At 39.5% G+C, this 21,910-nt stretch overlaps 1 protein-coding gene and 1 pseudogene across 1 annotated transcript; one reads left to right on the forward strand and one right to left on the reverse strand.

Moving 5' to 3' along the window:
• Positions 1–1,769: 1,769 nt before the first annotated feature.
• Positions 1,770–2,628, reverse strand: LOC117028728 (40S ribosomal protein S3a-like). Its single transcript, XM_033117619.1, has one exon. It carries the CDS (start codon positions 2,499–2,501, stop codon positions 1,818–1,820), a length of 684 nt encoding a protein of 227 aa, XP_032973510.1. The 5' UTR covers positions 2,502–2,628; the 3' UTR covers positions 1,770–1,817.
• Positions 2,629–3,539: 911 nt separating this feature from the next.
• The window catches only part of LOC117028848 (40S ribosomal protein S3a-like), a 107,880-nt pseudogene continuing 89,509 nt past the window's right edge, over positions 3,540–21,910 (forward strand).

Below are 21,910 nucleotides of genomic sequence, written 5' to 3' on the forward strand. Positions count from 1 at the left end.
TGCACAGTACTCCAGAGAACCACTGCAGTTAGCTGGACTCAGCACTGAACACTTTCACAGGTGCCTTCTGTGATAAAGAATGCATTCATTGATCATGAAGCATGAAGATGGGTCCCGGGCATCCAACACTGGCTGGGGGCCCGTGCAACACATTGGGAATTTTTATTTAAAAAACAACAAATAAATATTGAAATTCTATTCACTTCCCCAATAAATGCATAAGCGAATAGGATGTAACAGCCTTCTTGCTTCTACCTCATTGCCACCAGTGGCGTATTAGCCGTCTTTTCTCAATTACTGATGATACTTAAAGCTGAATATGATCCAAACCATAGTTTTGTAATCCGCCATGAAACTGAGCAATTAGGAGATTACTGACAAGAAGGGGATACTATACAGTAGGACAATATTGTGGATTTTAAAGTCAAACAAATGGGAATGTGTATCAATTTCCCATCTCTGTGACCTTCAGTAAGTTTCATAATATTCCCAAACATCAGTTTCTCCTCTACAGAATGGAGACAATAATACTAACAACCTTGAGGGTAATGTTCATCTAGTATGAAAATGCATTATACCTAAAGTACTAGTACAGAAGCTAGCATAGAATTAGTGCCCAATTAATAACTATTACTATAAATATATAAATAACATACACTCGACTTACTATAGACCTCATACAATTTTCCTAGGCCAAAGGTAGCCGTCTCCACTCATTATTGTTAACAAAAAGAAAAAAAAAAGAAAAAAGAAATCAGGCAGCCGCTGCCATGTGGATTTCTGATCACGTGAGTCACTGTTCAAAATCTTGGCTGCCCTGACCAAAACTTTGATGGCTTTGCAAGCTATTCCAGAAATGGGTCACAGTATCTTTTTTTTCCTCTTCTAGTGGGAAAATAGAAGGGTGAAGCTTTTATGCGTGAATACTACAATTTGTTAGGCTTCCTGTTTCTTATAAACTTATGATCTTCTAGAAGGAAGAAACTAGGTTGATTGTAACCACAACCATACTCCTGTATACAAGAAGGTGCCATGAAACTATAAGGACTGTCCCCAGCCAACTATCTCAGTTCCAAAATAAAGGAAGGGGGTTATTTTCACGTTCTCCCCAAAGCCAAAAAACTAAAGCCACAGAGAAGACATCACCACTACTGGAGAGGTTCTCCTGAGTCAGAAAAAAAAGTGGGAGTGGTGGTGAGAAATATCCTACCTTCTCCCTTTTGCTCACCTTCCAGTCTCCTACCTGTTCCTTCTGTTAGCTAAACATAGCAGAGGCATCTGACAAGATAGACCGACACAACCTGTAGGAGTCAGGCCCCTATAAGCCAGCATACCAGGGCCAGGGGCAGGAAGTGATGTGAACACCAACAGGAAAACAACCGATAGATAGCCTTCTTTCAGTTTCTTGGAAAGGCCAAGTTCTTTCCAATGTCAAGATATTTACCTATTCTGTAGCCTCTGACTATAATTCTTTTCCCACCACTACTCACCTGGCTGCTTCTTTCTCATTCTTCCGGAGCCAACTTAAATATCACTTCCTCCAAGAGGTCTTCCCTGATTATCTAGGGTAGGTCGCCTCTATTATTCCTTTCAAAAAACCCTATCTTCCTATTAACCTTATAATTATCTACATACCTGTGTGATTATCTCTTTAATGTCTACTTATGAAAGGGCAAGACATATCTGTTTTACATTGCCAGAATCTGGTACAGGCCTAGCATGTAGTCAACACTAGTTAAAAGTAGCCATAATTGTTACTATTATTATTATTTTTAAACATCAACAGGTTTTATTTGTCACCATGAAAAGTCGGATTTTTAAACAGATTCTTGGACTGGGGGCTCATATCCATCAGCTCGTTCAACTTTAGCACCTGTCTCATCCCCAGTAGCTTTTCCAGAGCTGCTACCTTCACCATGAAGCTCCATGAGTTTTCCCAATTCAAATGTGGGCTTCTTCAGCATTTTGACTTTTCTAACAAAGACATCATGGAGAGGATACATTGACTGGCAAGCCTTGTCAATGTCTTTCCCAATGCTATCGGGAATCAATTTATTGACCACTTCTTTCAAGTCCTTTGTCTGCACCTCTCGGGTCATGATTTCCATCATCTTCTTCCTGATGTGGCGGACCTGTTGATGCTGAGCATAAGAAGTCTTCCGAATCTGATTGTTGCGTTTTTCAGTGAAACCAACACAGAACAGACGAAGCAAATAACCATCGGTAGTCTTGACATCGACATGAGCTTCAATCACGGTCTGCCATATTTTGACCATGGAGCACATTTTGTCACGGGTAAGATCCATGCCGTGGAAATTAGTCAGGCAGTTTTTGCCCTGAACATCCTCAGTAATTAACTTGAATTTCCTAAATGCAACTTCATCATTCTGCAGATCTGCTAGGCTTACTTCAAAAACACGACCCTTGAGACCATCAGACGCAATTTTGGTTCCTTGTGTTCTTGTGACTAGAGTTTTCCCAATATTTCTTATATTGAACATAGCCGGTGCTTTCACATCCTACCAATCTTTCTTAGAAAATGGGTCAACCACTTTTTTCTTGGCTCCTTTCTTGCCGCCTTTCGTAAGGCGCTTATTCTTACAGACCGCCATGGTGCTGCTCAGAGAGCCAAAAAGCTACTATTATTTTTAATAATAATTGAATAATCACATGGAGATGTCAGCCCTTTCTGGAGTGTATGTTAATTTCTTTCTGAGGTCACGTCCTATTTTTTTTTCTTCCTAATATTTAGTTAACACAAGTTGTATGTTCCAGTTCTATGAATTCTTTTTAAACCTTGTCTAGAATACCAAATTTCTACATCTTGAGGCTTCAAAGGCTATTAAAGGCAAGTTGATACATTCCTTGAACTGTCAAAACAAAATCTATGTTGGCAAACTAGGAATAAACAAATTATCTTCATCCAATGATCTGTAACTGGAAAGAGAAGAATGTGTGCAGGAGAGCAATTTATCATCTGCAAAATCTGTTTACGTTTCACACATTCTGGCTGGGAACTTTTGATTTTTGTTCTTTAAAACTATTGAATGATATATTTTCCTTGACACTTCCCAGGAGATCTTCATTATTTTTCTTCTACAATCAATTGCTTTTTTCCTCAATAAAATTCAGCTCCCTTTTCTTTCTTAGCATTTTAGTCTATTTGCTACATGTGAAGTAGAGGAATGCTCCATCCTTTGCAGATAAAATAAATCTGGACTCCACATAAGGAAGGGCTGCTTCGTCTTTAGAGACCTTGTCTCCAAGGTTCCCAGGCTTTCTTAACCCCAAACTTCCTGACCCCCTCTGCCACAATCTCCCCATGTTATCAAATGCAGACAAAAAGTTGCAGGCTCGGGAAGGGAGGAGCTAGGAAAGTCAACAGCCTGGTTCTTTAGCCAGGGAGAGGACTGAGGTGACCAACTGTCTTGGACAATCAGCATATACGGAGCTAAAGAGTCCACTTTCAGGTTCATTTTCACCATCACTCTAAGAGTTAGTCATCAAACTCAATGTATGACTATTGTGTGTTAGACACTATGCGAAGGCTAGAGAGTCAGTTACAAACAGGCTGTGGTTCCTGCTCCCAAGGAGCACACTGTGTAGTACAGGGAGCCAGGCAAGTAACAAATATTTATAATTCATTACGTCAAATCCTCTACGAAAGGTAAACAGAAAGCACTATGGGAAAAGGTCCCTAACCCAATCTTCGGGGGGTGTGAGAGTGGGGATGCTACAGCACAGGCTTCCTGGAGGAAGTGATGCTTGAGCTGAAAAAATCAGTAGGAAATGGTAGGGCAAAGAGTAGAAGAATGTTCTAGAAAAATGAAACAGTATGTGCAAAAATTGGTAGCAATGTGTTATGAAGGAATTATTAGTAATTTAGGGCCAGGTCCAAGACAGGGATGGGAGTGGAACATGAACTAAAGAGGTAAAAGCACAGGACAGGGTACTGACAGGTTGTATATCAGGTGAGAATCCATTTTTCATGATCAGGTCCTTCTGAACTAACTCAAGTTGAAAGGAATTGATGATATACATGGAAAAAAGAGACTTTCGGAATCAAACAACTTGGCTTTGAGACTTGGTCGGGTCACTAGTTTGTGACCCTGGGTAAAATCACTTGGCCTCTCTAAGCCTCAGTTGCTTCATCTATAAAATGGACATCATAATATCTGCTTGAAAGGATTATCATTAGGATTAAATAACATGTATAGCATCCAGTACATTGCATGGTATAATGTTAAAACTCAGCTATTATAGAATAAACTTCTATAATCAAGAATATCCATGCAGAGCCTTGAGTTACAAAGTTAAGTGAACACAAACTAGTACTGGTTTGTCCCCAGTAACCAGAGAGATCCTTATCCTTTTGTCTGGGCTCTTTGTCTCTGTGCTTTTAATGGTAACGTATTTCACAATTCAGTACTATTTTACTGTCTAGTAAATAAGTTCTTTGGAAGTGAACTATTATGTCCTCAGACTCATACTTATTTCATTTCCTTCATGCCACAGAATGTTTTGACCTAAGGAGGCTGTAGAACTCATTATGGAAGCTGGGAACAGACACCCATGTTGGAATAGAAACATGGGCTAACAGCAAACAAGGGGTATATCCATCAGTCAGGAAATGGCTAAACAAATTTGTATCTATATGCTGTGAAATATACTACTATGTAACAGCTAAAAGGAATGAGCTAGCTCTCTCTGTACTAACATAGCTAGGGGTCCAAGACCTATAGTTAAATGAAAAAGCAAGCTGCATAGAGATATTTGCAGAATGATACCATCATGTTTTTGTAGGGAAAAACATACACATACATCATTAAACAATATTACGTACTTTTGAAGGTTGCATGCATAGTGTATAAATGCATAGGAAAACTCTGGAAGGATACACACTACAACGGTCAGTGGTTATATAAGGTGGCATGAGACATGAGAAGGTTTCTCAGATTGGGAAGAGGTAGGGAGGAACATTAACTTTAAAAGAAACATTATAATTTTTTTCTTTTTTCTTTTTTTTTTTGCCAGTAATACTCTTATTGTTTGTGCAGCTCAAAATTTGTTTTCAAAAAAGAACAGGGCTTTGAGGTTGGATGAAACTTGCTTAACTCCTGCTCAGCAACTTGTTAACTCTGATTTTTAGGAAGATCTGACCCCTCTGTCTCAGTTTCTTCATCAGTGACGCTGTGTTGTCTTGTAAAGACTAAAAGTAAAACTCCTTGTACGTTATCAGTACTCCCATGTGTTGGTTATTTCTTTCCCCTATCTGGATCCCAATGGCTTTTAATTTATTTTTAAAACAAATTTAAAACAAAGTTGTTCAGTCACTTTTTCGAGGTCACACAGTTGGTTAACGTGCGAGAAGAGCTGTAACCCAGGTGTCCTGTATCACCATAAATCAGCGTTACACTCCACTGGGGAGATGGGTTACTAAGGGTAGCGTGGCTGTTTGTACGAGTGGTTCCAGTTTTCAGATTCCATGGGGCAGTTTTGTTTGTGTATTTGTTATGCAGAACATCGTATTCTGGGCTTGGGCATCTGTTGGACAAACCAAGGAAAGCCAGGCAGGGAGTGTTGGGTAGACCTGCAAGCTTATATCTGACTTGACTTCGTTCTTTTGGCTTCGCTAGTTAGCAAGGAAGTCTAGCAAGGACCAAAAAGACATCAGGGATCTACATTGAGAACATTGGGACCAGGCAAAGAATCAGTTAACAGGAAAGGAAATGGGGGCAAAAATGGACATCTGACGTTCTTTTTGGCCACCCAGAATCTGAACCCTCTTCCTATGTTGGGATAATTCTTCCAATTTGTGAGGCAGAGGTTGCCATCCACCACATTAGTTGAAAATGACAGACACTTTCCCAGCTGCCTTTGCAGCGAGGGTATGGTCAGGTGACAGGCTCTAGCAATCAGAAGTACCTTCCTTATCGGGGTCTGCTTTCCTCCAGGGAATGCTTCCAGGCCGATGGAGAGTTATCTACAAGGGCTCTTATCACACATTTTTACTGAATCCCCGAATTTTCATTTTAACAGAAACTAATTTTAACTGCTACAGGCTCCAGCTAGGCTTGTGGCTGATAGCATCTTGTTGAGTCCAAAACAAAGGGGATTTTGTTTGCTGAAGCCATTGCATAGGAGCAAGACTTTCTATCAGACTCTAGGTCAGGGAGCTATGCTATGGCATCCTATGCAGTTCAATTGTCTTGATGCAGATGGTCCAACTCAGATGAAACCACACCATAGTTGTTGCATTTCCTGCTCCAGCAAAGAAGACAATGGATTTCTTCAGAATTCTCAGGAACTGACTGGATGCCCCTGGCGAACATTCTTGGAAGAATTAATGCCTAAGTGGCTACTTGATGCTTCTGTGCTGTACTTTTGGCCCTTTTGTGCTTTATGTTTTGTGTTATGTTTTATGTTTTGTGCTTTATGTTTGTGCTGCTGTTTCTCCAAGGTGCCTTAAGACTCTGCTTTCTGGGCAAGGACATACTAATTTACTTCCGTGTCTACATGGGACTCCAAGCTAGGCTTCTTCCTCTTAGTCGTTAATAGGTATCCCAACGACGTGTACCATTCTAGAACTGAGTTGCTTTTTGCTATCCCGTAGAAAAGAAGAAGATGATGTGTCTCAGACACCATTGAGGCAACACTTTGCATCCTCTTAGCCTTGCCCATCTCGTTTCAATAGCAGCAGTTCTTTATGGGTTCCTGCTGACAGTGCCACGCCTCATGCTGCACCAGGTGTCTGTGCCCACCCGTCCCAGGGAGGTATTAATGCCAGGATGTAGAATGCCACATGATTCTGCTTTTGACCTACACATGTGAAACCCTGAAGCACGGGAGTTAATACCCCGCAAGACAAACTTGACAAAAGGAGACAAGCAAGTAGATAAACCTTCCCCTGTTCTCTATTTGGACTGTTTTGAGATACAGTTTATGTGATTTCCTGGAGGGCGATGCTGTGGATTTGAACAACCAGTCTCACTTAGCAGCTGCCAGTGTGATGATATAGTCTCATTTTGGTCCCCCCTTTCCTGCTGTACTCTCCTTGTCCCTCACGACTGAAAATGCACTCCGTGATCCAGTAGAAGTACCATAAGCTCCTTGCCCCGGGCTCTGCTTTCTGGGTAACCCAGGCTAAGACAACACCACAGAATTCAAAGACAGAATTATGCCGATTTCACCATGATCTGTAGCTTTTCCCCACTTGGGAATCCTTTCTGGCTTCTCCCTCTCTTTTATCCTAAATGTGTGACTTTGGGAAAGTTACTTGAATCTCTCTCAGCCTCATATTCTTCAAGGTAATATGGAAATAATAAGAATGCCTGTCTCATGAAGAGTTGGGGGAATTTAAAAGAAGAGAATGATTGTAAGTCACTTAGTAGATGCTTGGCATGCAGTGAATGCTCAATAACTGTCAGTTTTTGTTGTTACTTAAAATCAGTCTTATTTGCAACATGGTCAAGCTCTAGGGGAGATGGAAAAAGAACGGGGGTTCGTTTACAGATCCTTTAGGGAGGTTGGAAAGATATACACCTATGAGCACATGTGATAATGTTCCACAATAAATCCTCTAGGCTCCATTCCATTATCCAAAGAAAAATTGATTCAGAAATGGAGCTACCACTCCTTCCAGAGTTAGACTTTTGTGGTCACGGTGAAATTGATCATTTTGAGCAGAGAGAAGTAAACTTGGTAAGTTTAAGCTGAATAAGGTTCACAGCGGTCCTAGGCTTTGTTGGACTTTTTCATCTGTGGGTTCAAGGGGCTGGCTCAGCTGAGGGATGATGGCCTGGCTTCTCTCATCTGAAGCTCTGTCCTCGTTGATTATGAGCCCTGCCTGGGGCTCCTAACAGTGGATGGCCTGCCAGTCACATCTTACCATCCTTTGATCCCAGAGTTCCAGTTGTGTTGGTTTTGGCTTTTACTTGCTGATGAAGAGATTTCTGTGGATTTAATTTTCTTTATTCTCTGGCTGCCAAAGATTTTGGTGTTTCTAATATTCATAGGGAACTAGATCAACTAGGACCTTTTCTATTTTTTTCTGGGTATAGGTTTTCACAGTAGCGGGAAGTCAGAGTGATTTGTAGGTTACTAAATCTTTGGCTTTGTTTAACATATAATTTTTATGGCCAGTGAAAATGAGTAAGGTCCTAATATTTCAGAACTTTATATAGGGAGTAAGCCAGAATGAAAAATTACACTGTTCACCAACCAAACCCAGCAATTGCATAATGTATCTTCTCGGGAAAGAAAATACTAATCCCTCCTCCAACCTCATTTTGTCCTCCAAATCTGGAATTCCTAGTAAATGAACTCTTGATGCTTGTTTTTCTCTAGAAATGTAGCAAGTGCAAAATGTCCCCCACATTACATCCAAATGTGCAAAGCAGATGTTTCCTTGAGAACCTCTTAATTGACGGTCTCTTCCTGATGACCCCTTAGCCTGCTGGATAACAGAAAATTAAAAACCAAGTTTTAGCCCAAAATATGGAACTTTAGTCTGGTCCAATCATTTAAAACCTCTTTAGGCAATTCAGTGTCGGGTCAGTTAACTCAGGTACATGCTAAATGCTCAGTGTTCCTTTTGCTCCTCTCCAAGATGGTATCTGGGTGGAGGAGTAGTGCATGTGTGCTTTAGGTGGCAAGATGGGGGTGCTCAAATGTATGCTGCTCTCAGAATCCTCATGGTCTCTCGGGGTTAGAAGGGGCTACTCCCTCAAATGGCATTCCCCAAGGGCCCACTGGCCCTATTTGTCTGCACATCTACCCAGCAGCCTCTCTGTATCCTAACATCAGGCTTGTATTGGACCCCTCACCCTCTCAGTACACACAGCCTCCCTCTCTGGGGCTAGTAGGTACTTCGGCGTCCTTCGGGTAAGGTGAATAGGGCACTTTGCCTTGCACTCAATGTGGTAGACAGGAAGGATTTGCTGAGGGAATGGTCAGCAGACAGCTTCTGGCTTTCAATTCCTCCAGGATCTGCTTCAGCTACAGAAAGTCATCTTACTTGAGGTCATGCCCTCCCCAGGATAAGCCTCATCCTATGACTGAGTGAGACAGGGGTGGAAAGGGCTGGTCCATTCCGCAGATTGCAGTGCAACACTGATGGGCAATGTTCACTCCAGAGCTTCCCTTCAGGTTGGCTGAGGTTGTGTTGGGTCTCCTCACAGTCTCAGCCACTTCTCCCTCTGCCCAGTCCTGATTCCTCCTTCCTTTTTCACAGGTATTGATCCCTAAGAAACATTTTGCACCCAAACTCTGTCAACATCTACTTCCAGAAAAGCCAGCTTACAACACTCCTCTATTCACCTGTCTCTACCACTACTTTCCTGCCTTCCCTGTACAACACGGCAATTGCTCTGTGTAAGCTACTATTTCCAAAGGCTCTCCATCTCCCTGTGTACAAAGGATGCATGGCCCACCGTGGTCCCAGGGCTCTTGGCCTTCCACTCTGTCTGGATATATTTTTTTTTAAGATTTTTTTATTATTGGGGAAGGGAAAGAGGACTTTCTTGGGGAACAGTGTGTACTTCCAGGATTTTTTCCAAGTCAAGTTGTAGTCCTTTCAGTCTTAGTTGTGGAGGGCGCAGCTCAGCTCTAGGTCTTAGTTGCAGGGGTCGCAGCCCACCATCCCTTGCTGGACTTGAGGAGTTGAACCAGCAACCTTGTGGTTGAGAGCCCACTGGGCCATGTGGGAATCGAACCGGCAGGCTTCGGAGTTAGGAGCACGGAGCTCTAACCGCCTGAGCCACCGGGCTGGCCCCTGGATATTTTTAAAGACAGTCCCCAACCTCTGCTTGAAGCCTGGAGTTGCAGGAGGGTAGGACAACGACCTTGGCCTCTCACCGCCTTAATTTCTCTCTCTCTCTCTCTCTCCCCCGTCTTTACTCTCCCCCCCCTTTCATTATTCTCAAAATCCCTCAAGTCAGAAGGAATAGCCTTTTGGCTTCTCTTTATCTCTTTTCTCTTCTCTGTCCTATTAAATTCTATGATCTGGTCCACCAAGTCTATCTCTTGATATGATAAAGGTAGGTGTTATATTCAAGAAATCTTTTTGTTTGTTAAAAAAGTCTCACTTTCAAACGTACTGTCTTATTGTATATTTTAAAAGCCTATTCTGAATGCCAGAAACAACCTACTAACTCTTTCTCTCTGCATTTCTGTATAACAAACTTAATTCCTCCTCTCTTTTTTTCTCATAGGCTCATGGTGCTGCCCTCGAGACAACTTTTACTTTTAATTTTAGTAGGGATTGTAACCAGTCTTTGGTGTAACTACATGCTGTACACTGATTTTGAAGCATACCACGAGGCCTTACATGAAGCAAGACATGTAATAAGGAACCGGGCTTCATTATTTCCTGTATCTTACCTGTTCTACCCCAGGAGACCCAACCCACCAGGTAGCAGAAGAAAATATACTATATTTTGATACAATCCGGTAATGTCAGTCCGACCTATGGTTTGACTTCTACAGCCTATGCCTGGATGTCTCAGGAAAGTGTGCAGTGTTTCAGAGTTCTGCTCTTTTCCCTGCTCCTCTCCCAGCTGGCATCACGAGTCATGGGAAGGGAGAGCTACACACTTACCGTTAGCTGTGGAGAAAGGTGGTTGTCGAGTGTCTGCTGATCACGATTTGGATTGCTCCCTGGCCCCTGGTCACTGAGGTGTAGCTAGAACTGTTGCAGTTTGTAAGGAGATGTACTGGCACCCACTGCTGGAATTGGTTTTCCATTACCTGTTTCTGGGGTGGGAGTCCCTGCTCTTCGCTGTAACCCTCGGAAACCCTCGACTTCTGCTGACCTCTGGCTTCGTTAGTGCCTCTACTTACTTTCTTGAATGCATTCAGCCACCTCTGGGCTCCAGGGAACCAGGAGGGCTGCTAAGGCTCATTGACCGGCCTTACACCACCTCCACGCCATGTGGCTGTCGCAATTAACCGCAAACTGGGCCTCTCCCTGCGGCCTGCAGCCTCCCCACATTCTGCCCAGGGCAGAGAAGCTGGCCATAACCCTTAATGTTTTTGGATCTTTCCCACCTCTCTCACTGTTTCTGAAAGTGCTTCCTCCTACCTGCTTTCTTGAGGTGCTTTGTGGTGCTCCCAATCCTAAGGAGAAGGGCTGGTTCAAGGACTCTACTGTCCGATTTCTTTAATCTCCTTTTGCTTTGCTTCTTCCCATAATCCTCACTGCCTCTGTGTTATATCCTCCTTCTAGTCTAGACAGAAAGCCAGCCAAGAGACACTTCACAGAAGCATCATCTCTACTCCAAGAAATTTGCATTTTAGACATCCAGACCCAATTCTCTGTATGCTAATAAAGCTAAAAGAAATTTAAAAGTCATTTCTTTCTTAGCAAAACTTGGCTTCTGAGCCTCTTATCTTCAATCTCAAACAAGTAGACAAGCAACAGTCTCCTTGTTCTAACAGGTACCTATTCTTCTCCTGAATCACTTGAACCCCTTCTCTATAGAGTGAGAAGTTGACAGTTAAGATTTATAAGATACGGAAATGTATCTGAATATAATTCAAAACAATATTTTACCTGTTGGAGAACAATAATAAACTTAAGAGTCATTACCTATGCACCAGTGACTGTGCTTTGCATATATTATCTCATTTAATTTTCATAGTCACCTTCTGGGAAAAATATTATTAGGATACATGAGGCCCAAGAAAGCAAAACAACTTTCCTAAGGTTGTATAACGAGTAAGGGGTGGACCACGATTCAAATTCAGGTCTGTCTGACCCCAAAACCCCTGTTCTAACCACTATAATCGCTCCCTTGAAAGCTGGCTACAAAACATAATTTTGATCACACGAAACTTTCAGTTGGTGGTTTAGCTTCTCTATTCAGTGAGAAGGAGCTGAGCATCGTGTTTGAGAAGCAGGCTAGAAACTGAGCTGTGCCGCTCTGCTCTGGCATCTGTAAAATGGAGGTAACGATTCTCCTCATCTAGATTGCTGTGAGGTTTAAATGACTTAATACATGACAAGCTTTTGGCACCGTATTTGTCACGTAGGAGGCTTCAGTAACTGTCAGCTGTTGCTGTTACACACATCTCAGGACGATACTCTCTTCATCAGCAGGCTGAAGATTTCCAAATCAAATGCAAAAAACGTGAGGTTTTGATTTTTGATATACATAAATATCTAAACTGTGTTGTGTTGTTTCTCTCTCCCCCTGACCTCTTAGAAATTAGCCTCTCTTCAACAGTAGGAAGGAAAATTCTGCTGCGAACGTTTAGGGAGAATTAAAGTTCTGAGTGTACCACTCTGAGAAATATCACTAATTGTTTGAATTGGTCTGTTGTTTTTTTCTATGCTGAAAGGAGCAACTGCTTTAATAAAACATTTCCATGACTTGTTATTCTTATTATTGTTATTATCATGATTAATATTTTGCCTTTGCAGAGAGGCAAGGAAAAAGTAGATGAAAGCACCTGGACTTTGTAGTCAGATATGTCCAAGTCTGAATCCAGTTTCTAATTGATCGTTGGGAAGTCACTTAATTACAACGTGTGACTCGCGAACTTGTTGCAACGCTGTTGCTAACCTTGTTTTGATATCAGAGAGATTGTTCATTATGAATTTGTACCAACTGGACAAACACTTAACCGAGTTTACTATTTGGAAGTGATGAAAAGGCTGCGTGAAAAAGTTAGACGATCTGAACTTTTCACCAACAATTCATGGCTCTTGCATCACGATAATCCACCAGCTCACATGGCACTGTCTGTGAGGGAGTTTTTAGCCAGGAAACAAATAACTGTATTGGAACACCCTCCCTACTCACCTGCTCTGGCCCCCAATGACTTCTTTCTTTATGCAAACATAAAGGAAATATTGAAAGGAAGACATTTTGATGACATTCAGGACATCAAGGGTAATACGACGACAGCTCTGATGGCCATTCCAGAAAAAGGGTTCCAAAATTGCTTTGAAGGTTGGCATCAGTGTGTAGCTTCCCAAGGGGAGTACTTCGAAGGTGACTGTAGTGATATTCAGCAATGAGGTATGTAGCACTTTTTCTAGGATGAGTTCGCGAACTTGATTGTCCGACCTCGTATAAATTGTATATATCTCATGTACATTTTTTTCTACAGGATTTAGGTTTTTTCTTCAATCTTTACAATTTTTTATATATTAGGGAAATTAATACTTTATGATGTATTTTGCAAATATTTATTCTCAATTTGTTGTTTGTCTTTTGACTTTGTTTATGGTGGAGGTTTTGCTGTACAAGTTTTTAATTTTTATGTCGTCAAATTTGTCAAGAAATTTTAATTGCACTTGAATTCTAAGTCACATTTAGATAGCTTTCCTCCAACCTAGGCTGTAGAGAAAATTATTCATGATTGTTTTTAACATTGTATAGATTAGTTTTTTTAACATTTAGATCTCTGATTTAGAGTTTATTCTTGTATGTGGTAGGATGAACTGATCATATTTTATCTTTAAAAGAATTTTAAATGATGTGGAGAAATCTAGTAATGAGCACCTAGTAATGGTAACTCAAAAAAAAAAGGAAGATACAAAATTATATGTCTAATATGACCCTTAGATACACACATACATACATAGAAAACATATTAGAAGAAAATTCACCAAAATATTACACGTGTACATCTGGTTAATAGCATGATGGAGAATTAAAATATTGTTTTCCGTGTGCTTTTCTTGCTTTTTGTAATGAATATGTATTACTATTTTATAACCAGAAAGAAAAGCAGCACATGGTCTTAAAAAAAAAAAAAAAAGAAAAAGAAAAAGAAAAAAGAAAGACTTGGCCCTGCTATTTTTTTTTCTTTTCGGTAGTCTGAAGAAAAGAGTCTTAGAAAATACAGATTTAGTTCATGGGAAGGAGAAGGAATAGAATCAATATATACTTCTCCCTCTTCTCTGCACATCTCTGCCTCCCCACGTGTTTTTCTCTCCCATTTTCTCACTCCCCATGTGTTACATAGCAGTAAAATACACGCAGAAAATGAGCAAGCTTTCCACAGCATGTTATTTTATTGCTGCAAAAGCTACTTGGGGTTAATTCTTTCATAAAATACCACCACAGGTTATGATAAGAACTTGAGGAGACCACAAGGCTAATGGACAGTAAAACCTCTAGCATACAGAATCCCCCTTCCCCCTTAGCTACCAGTCTTGAAACCAGCAACAGAGTAACCGATTACAAGGCTTTCTCTGTGTTATCCTAGAGGGTGTAAAATTCCAGGTCCTTCATTTTAGCAGTTGAGTGATCAGAGGAGAATTATTGCTTCCTTTATTTTATGGCCTTGGTGATATACAGCTTGTCCCCAGGATGTGCAGCTGAAAAATCAATGTCAGATGGCTTAGGGGGAGACAGACCTAATGGTTCTGTGTTATTCTCAGTCTCCCCAAGAGGAAAGCTATTCAGTGGGCGTCATCAGGATTGTCACTTCCAGTGATTCACAATAACATGGGGTGAATGCTGACAGTGTGCTGAGGTCTGTTTCACATGCATTGTCTCAATGAAATCATCACAGCAACCTTCCAAGGGAGGTACTATTATTATGTCATCTATATTATATCGTGTTTCCCTGAAAATAAGACCTAGCCGGACAATCAGCTCTAATGCATCTTTTGGAGCAAAAATTAATATAAGACCCAGTATTATATTATATTATATTATATTATATTATATTTTATTATATTTATTATATTTATTATATTATATTATATTATATTATATTATATTATATTATATTATATTATTATATTATATTATATTATATTATATTATATTATATTATATTATATTATATTATATTATATTATATTGCCCGGTCCGGGTCTTATATTAATTTTTGCTCCAAAAGACGCATTAGAGCTGATTGTCTGGCTCGGTCTTATTTTCGGGGAAAAACATGGTACCTATCACAGGTATGGATAAATAACTTTCCTAAATCAGACAACCTGGTGGCAGCAGAACCAGAATCTGAACCTATGCCTGTTTGGCTCCAAAGTCAGTACTTTAAAGGCTATTCTGATGGCACTGGGTGAAGTGTCAGAACCAAGAAACAATAGCTTAACACATCTCAATATATCAGCAAAATCTATGACACATCCAGATGGGACGAGGCCTCCTCTGAAGACATTTTCTAGCAGCCTTTCTCAATGCAGGTTCCATAAGAAAATATGATTTGAATATTATCTTCTCACTTCTTTAAGGATGATGATACATAACAATAACATTCTAGATGCAACAAAGAAGTTAATTCATTACATGCAATGGATGCCTTAGGGCATTGAGGCTTATCTCTCTCTCTCTCTCTCTCTCTCTCTCTCTCTCTCTCTCTCTCTCTCTCTCTCTCTCTCTCTCTCTCTCTCTCCTTGCAAGGGTAACAAGCCTACACTGCAATTATCAGCTGAATTCTCCCCAGTTCCATTAACAATGCCTGAAGGAAAATTTTTACTCGCGGCTTTATATTGACAAAAAAAGGTAAATGCTATATATGCATATTGGTACTCCACTGTCAGTCTAAGCCACCATTCATGACCCAACAGACTACAGATAATATTGGAATACTTCTGGTATTTGCTCTAACGCTTTCTTGTTAAGGGATAGATAGATTCTGAGCTGGGAGGACCAAAGCTGGAGTAGTCCTTGCCCTCTCCTACCTAGAGCTTCTCCTTTATTTGCCTTAATCTTCCTTTTCTTGGTGACCCTCTTCAGAGCCTCCCACTCCCTACTGGAGTGGTATTTACACTCTACTACTTATGTTAATGCAATTGCTTAGAGTTCAAACTTTATTATAAAATCTTCATCAGTAGTATTTTATGCCTCTAAGTAGTGTTGCTTCTAATTTGCTGTTCGTGAAATGAAGGCACTTGGAGTAGTTTGTTTCAATAGTGTCTGTTCTATAAATACCAAATAACCAGAACTTCCTTTTCTCTTTCTCACTGTCCCTCAAACTTGCCTATTTTTTTTTCTCAAAAGAGATTAATGTTCAGGTGAAGTTTCGGCTGAAAACATCTTTTTCCCTTTGATACTGATGTCCCCATAGCTTAACCAGTCTCACGGTTCTTGACTAGATGTGACAATTTGGTTGCTTCTTGTTGGCTTTCACTTATACCAAACCAGCATCATTAGCTATCAATGATTGTTTGATGTTCCACAAAATATCCTCATGCTAGATAGTTTGATGGCAAAGAACATTTTTTTCAAACAAAAATGAAAGATTTCGGTAACATTTGTCATTTTGTGGAAAAGGAAAAAAAAAAAAAAAAAAAAAAAGCCTGACATTCTCTAAGTGTTTTCAAGGCAGTTTGTGGGGTATCTTGTAGACTACAACGTGGATTAAGTGGTCTAAATACTATCTACGTTGGTGGCAACGTAAGAAATGTCACAAGGAGTTCTGGGTTCTCTTGTTTTTCACTTTTGGATACTGAGAGAGTAGAATGATACCAGAATTCCTGAACTCTTTCTTTAATATATCCTCTCTTAAACCTCCGGTCAGAGGAGCACGGTGATTAAGGGTATGGGATTCAGAGACAGAAAGACTCAAGCACAGCGCCACCTTCCTAGGTAATAATACTATCCCAGGGTGCTGGGAGGACAGAGGAAACAAGGTATCACTTAGCACAGTACCTGCACAAAGACATACTAGTAATCATTCTAATTGTAATCATAACTGACATTTATTGAGTGCTCAATAAGTGCCAGATATTGAACTAATAACTTCTATGGTTTGGCTCATTTGCTACTCATTGAGAACAATGGCAGAAAGAGGGCAGCTTGTGCCCTTGTGGAATCACTAAAGAGGCAACCTTGCAGAATGCCTTTATGCCAACAGCACTCAGTAGCAGTAGCGTCCGAATGGCAGTGCAGTGTGTTTAGTCAAGGAGAGAGCCTGGGCTATCACTCTCAAATTTTCATCAGGATTTTTTAAAACTTTATTTTGGTCACTGTTGTACTTCTATTGCCTAAGTGCCTGGCACACAGGAAGTACTCAGTGAATATTTGTTTAATGAATGATAATTAATTTTAAAATCCCCAAATTGCTATATTGAAAGTATATACACTCGTATATGTATGTGTGCATATGCATATATGTGCACATACATATATATTAGGTTGGTGCAAAAGTAATTGTGGTTTAAAAGGCTAATAATTGCAAAAACTGTAATTACTTTTGCACCAACCTAATATATAGTATATGGATCAACACCAAATGATTAAGACTAGGAAGGCAAGGATGATTTCACATTAGAAAAACCTATCAAATTAAATCACTACATTTGCTGCATTAAGAGATTGACAGAGATATGCCATATGTTCTTCTCAATAAAGCAGAAGAAAACCCTCAAAAAAATGTGCCTAGAAGGCAACTTCTCCTACCTAATCAAGAGAATCTATCAAAAACTAACAATAAACATTAGTCTAAATGGTGAAACTTTAGAAGCATTTCCGGTAAAATAAGACACAACACAGATGCCTGCAATCACCCCACTATTCAATGTTGAACTGAAGTTCCTAACCAGAGGAATAGTGTAAGAAAAAGAGGTATAAGGATTGGAAAGAAAGAGGCAACATTTTCATTTGTAGACCATATAATTACCTTCCTAAAAATTCAAAAAACCTTCAGATAACTTATAAAATTAAAAAGTTCAAAAGGTTATCTGATCTCAGATTGATAGACAAAAAACCAATACCATACTTAAATACTAACAATAATAATTAGAAAATATAATAAAAAAATTTTTTTAATTGGGCAGGACATTTATGGAAAATATCACAAAACCAAGTTAAAGAACTAAAATAAATATAGTAGAAGAATGACAATATAATTGGGATACATATACTAGATGATGCTGACCTTTGAAAAGAGAAGAAATGGGCCTGATGAAGAAAACGTAGATTTTAATCCTTTACTTAAAAAAAACCAACAACAACAAAAAACACAAAACAAAACAAAACAAAAACCAAGAAAACTGAAGGGAATATAAGTTAATATTTGTTCATTTTGGTGGTGAATATTTATCATAGAAGTTTATTACATTTTCCATGTTTTGGGACTCTTCCCAATATAAATACAGAGAAGGATCTCATTAATCTGAAAAGTATCATGAAAAAATATTAAGAAAGATTCTTCATTTGATTACAGAATAAATTACCCTCTAGTGTACATAGCCATTTATAAATATTTTTAGAAATACTACCATATCCTTAAATACTCCATCCTGGGCCTTTTAGGCATGATTCACTTTCTGGGCTTCAAAAGTATTTGAGAAAAGTTGACATGAGCTGCTGCAATGATTCCTGGGCTTTATTCTAGTAGATTTGAAAAGTCTATTCTCAAGTAGGCATTTTGCAGAATCTACACCCTCGTCTTTGAAGCTAGTAGAGTATTAAATACAGGTAGAGCATGGGTATTAAATTGCTCAGCAGGAGTTGGCACGCCTGGACATGTAGGAAGAACTTCTAAAGCTTGCATTTTCTGCCTTCTGCGGACCTGTTTGGCAGGCAATCTATGCCCAACTATTAAAGAAAGGCTTTTATTGGAAATTATTCAAAATTCTATGGCACGGTGAGGCAGTCTTACATGCTTTTAGAATCTTGAGTTCTTTCTCCATTTTGAATTATGGGAAATTTCACTGTGTGCAGAGAGACTTTTCAAGCTTAGTTTTATTTTATCAAATTAATTATTCCAGAGTTCATGCACTGCTTACAATATGCTGTAGAAGTTAATTTATATGTTAATAACAACCACCTGAAGGGTAAAATTGATATACAAATTATTAAATCAGTCTGTCTGCATATTCTTATTCTCTCTCTCTTTTATTTTATTTTTTGGGACAATTACTTTTTCCAAAGAATGCCGGCCAACGAGACAACTATAATGCTAATGAAAGTCTGACAGAGAGCTAGCAGTCCAAGAAATCCTTATCTGTGGCTGTAAGAAAGACAGTCCTTTGGAATGTCTTTGGACATTGTCATATTCCACTTAAACAATGAGAAAATGACTGGGTTTCTTTATCAGCACAGTATACATGTTTTGACCTAAAATGCAAACATTTTGGTTTATTTCTTATTTACTGATCTACTTTGTAACAACTCTCAGCGTGAAACTGCTTCTGTGCATGTAGAAGTCAGGTAAACTCAGATGTGACTGCAAAGAAAAATCATTCCAACAAGCATCAAAGTTGGGAGGGGAATACACTCGGACTGTTTTTCCCTAACCCTTTAAAACTAAAGGATTTTGCTGTGAAACAGCTACGGTTAGCAAAATTATGAGACAGACAAACGGATCTGAATTCGGTGTCCTTCTACCTCTTTTCTGGGCCCCTCTCCTTTTTCCACTCCTTTTGTAATCCAGATTCCCACGGTGTCCAGCACTGCCCTTCATTGCGTCCATATAGACGCAATGGGCAATGGCCAGGGCTTCAGAATGATACTTCCTACCTCTCCCACGTCAGAATCTCATTTCTGTAGTGCTGAGCTCTGAGGTGATAGTTCTGGAATAAAGCAATTCCTCACTAAATTGCTAAGGATTAGGGATGACTCTATGGGCCTGCCCATAGAGGGCAACTATATAAGAGTTGCCTAGAGTTCCTCTGCTTGCTCCGTGGGCTCTGCTCACACACCCCAGCTCTCCTGGTAACCAGGCCAATTCAGGGACCTGAGAGTCTGCAGAGCAAATTCAGTACCAAACTCAGGGCCATCTCTATCAAACCTAATGTGGTGGTTACCCTGACTAATATATCTAGGTATGGGAGCCCCAAATATTAAGAAATTGATAGGTTGGCCGGTAAAGGAACGTGCATGGTCAGACAAGTTAAGAAAGTTTTTATTGTAAGAGAGAAAAGTATATCAGACTGAGCAAAAGATGGATACAACCCGGGCTGCATGTCTAAAGGAGGCTTGCAGCCCTGAAGGAGGGGGTGAGGAGGGTTTTATAGGGGCTGTGCTGACAGGGTAGCATTGTTTGAATAAAAAATGTTGACTGCTTGCAAGCCAGTAGCTGTTTTGTGGAGTTTTCTGTTATCGCAAGTTTGGCTCTGTCTGCAGGTGCAGGCCAACAGACATTTTGTTGTTTTCTTGTAGACATAACTCTGTAAGTCAAGGTCTCTGAGACCTAACATTCAGAAACCTAACATTAACAAGTGGATTTTCAAAATCCACAGGTTGCTGTGACAGTGACAAAGGACCAACTAAGTTATGTGTGTCTAAAGCCACCAATCCCTTTGCTATCTCTCAAAGTAGAAATTGTGAGTGTATTATTATCCACCTCTCAGACCCAAAAGTTGTTTTCCAGAACAAAACAAAAAGTACTCAAGAAGAACAAACTGTGTGTTGACTTAGTCTTCTGGAGTATTTTAGAGGACATAACAGTAAAAAATATCACAGATAAATTACAATATTGGAAAAATACTTTTTGTGGCTCACGGCCCTGAGAGCACTCTAAATGTCGTAACAATTCTGTGAAGTCTATCAGACCTTCAGAAGGGATCACCCTGGAATTTGGGGGAGGGAGAAACCATATAGTTACTGACAGCCCCAAGAAGTTACTCATTAGACAAGTCAAACCATCTGTAAGCAGGTAACAATCAGCGAGTATGGAAAATATTTTTTTAAGTAGATACTGGAGATGAGAGGAAATGTTTTCTGTTAAAATATAAAGCATAGGGAGGAAGCATTTCCCTAGAATTCAGAATAAAGCCTGGATACCTAAAGTCTTTTTTTTTTTTTTTAAGCTTTAGTTAAAAACTTTAGAGTCTATCTTTAAGAACTAAATCCAAAGTAAATCTAGCAGGAGGATTATATGACAAATATACAGATGTTTAGAATGAGGCACTTTTTTTTATTCTTAGAAGTAATTATGTGCATAATAGAGGATTGACCAGTAAAAGGGCATGGATTTGACCTTACTAGTAAAACTATCCGTGGAATATTTTAGTTTTATTCTGTACTGAGTGTGCTAAAAACTAATGTACTGTGAAGTGAATGGGAATTTTAAAGAGTTTAAGTGACTTTATTTTCCTCCATTAGAAAGTCATAGTCACCCAGTTCTCACTGAAAACTTTCATTCTGAGACATGAGTAAATAAACATCTAATAGAAATTACCACTAATAAGCAATATTCTATGTTTTATGCTGTTACCTTTGAAAAAAGAGGACAGAAACTACAAATATAAGAAATTTAAATGAGAGCTTCAAGTTTTCTCAGGGAAATTTTCAAATTAGTAAACTATTGATCCATATCTCTGCCCCCACAGGTTTTTACCTTTATAGCTATTCTTAGTTTGTAAAACAAAACAAAACAAAACAAAACAAAACAAAAAAGCAAGGCAAACTAGCTTAAGAGAAAAAGACTCTTACATAGTTGAGATGTACAATTGACTTTTGCCATAACTAGATCAAGGTGCTGAAAAACTGGCATTGGGACTCAATCCATCTGTCTTTCCAAGTTGGAGCTCTGCTTTTTCTCTTTGTTGGTTTTACTCTTAGGCAAAACCTGAGGGCTTTTTCCTTATGATATCCAGATGGCCACCAGTGGCTCCAAACTGATGTCTCTACCTTAAAGGAAACCATAAAGGAAAAAAAAAATCTACTTTTCAATTGTCCCTATAAAACTCCAGGATTGAGTCTCATTAAACCATCATGGAACCATTAGATTCATCACTGTACTCATGGAATTACCACAGTGACCAAAGATACGATTGGTATATGCTAAATGGCTTTTTCGTATAACTAAAAAGTTAAGTTTTAGTTCTTATTATATGGTAGCACACAGTTAGGTAATTGTCTGTTGGATCTTGGAACTCAGATCGTATACTTAATAAGACTGCAACATTCAGAGACTTGGAAGGACAAACATGGATGTTAGAATGTGTTGACTTGACTTTGAAGACTCAAGTCGGTTCCTC

The sequence above is a fragment of the Rhinolophus ferrumequinum genome, chromosome 10 (assembly GCF_004115265.2).
Source record: "Rhinolophus ferrumequinum isolate MPI-CBG mRhiFer1 chromosome 10, mRhiFer1_v1.p, whole genome shotgun sequence".
In the NCBI taxonomy this organism is placed as follows: Eukaryota; Metazoa; Chordata; class Mammalia; order Chiroptera; family Rhinolophidae; genus Rhinolophus; species Rhinolophus ferrumequinum.

Bases quoted from the DNA above. Each gene is read 5' to 3' on its own strand.
- LOC117028728 (XM_033117619.1), bottom strand. From the start codon at position 2,501: ATGTTCAATATAAGAAATATTGGGAAAACTCTAGTCACAAGAACACAA.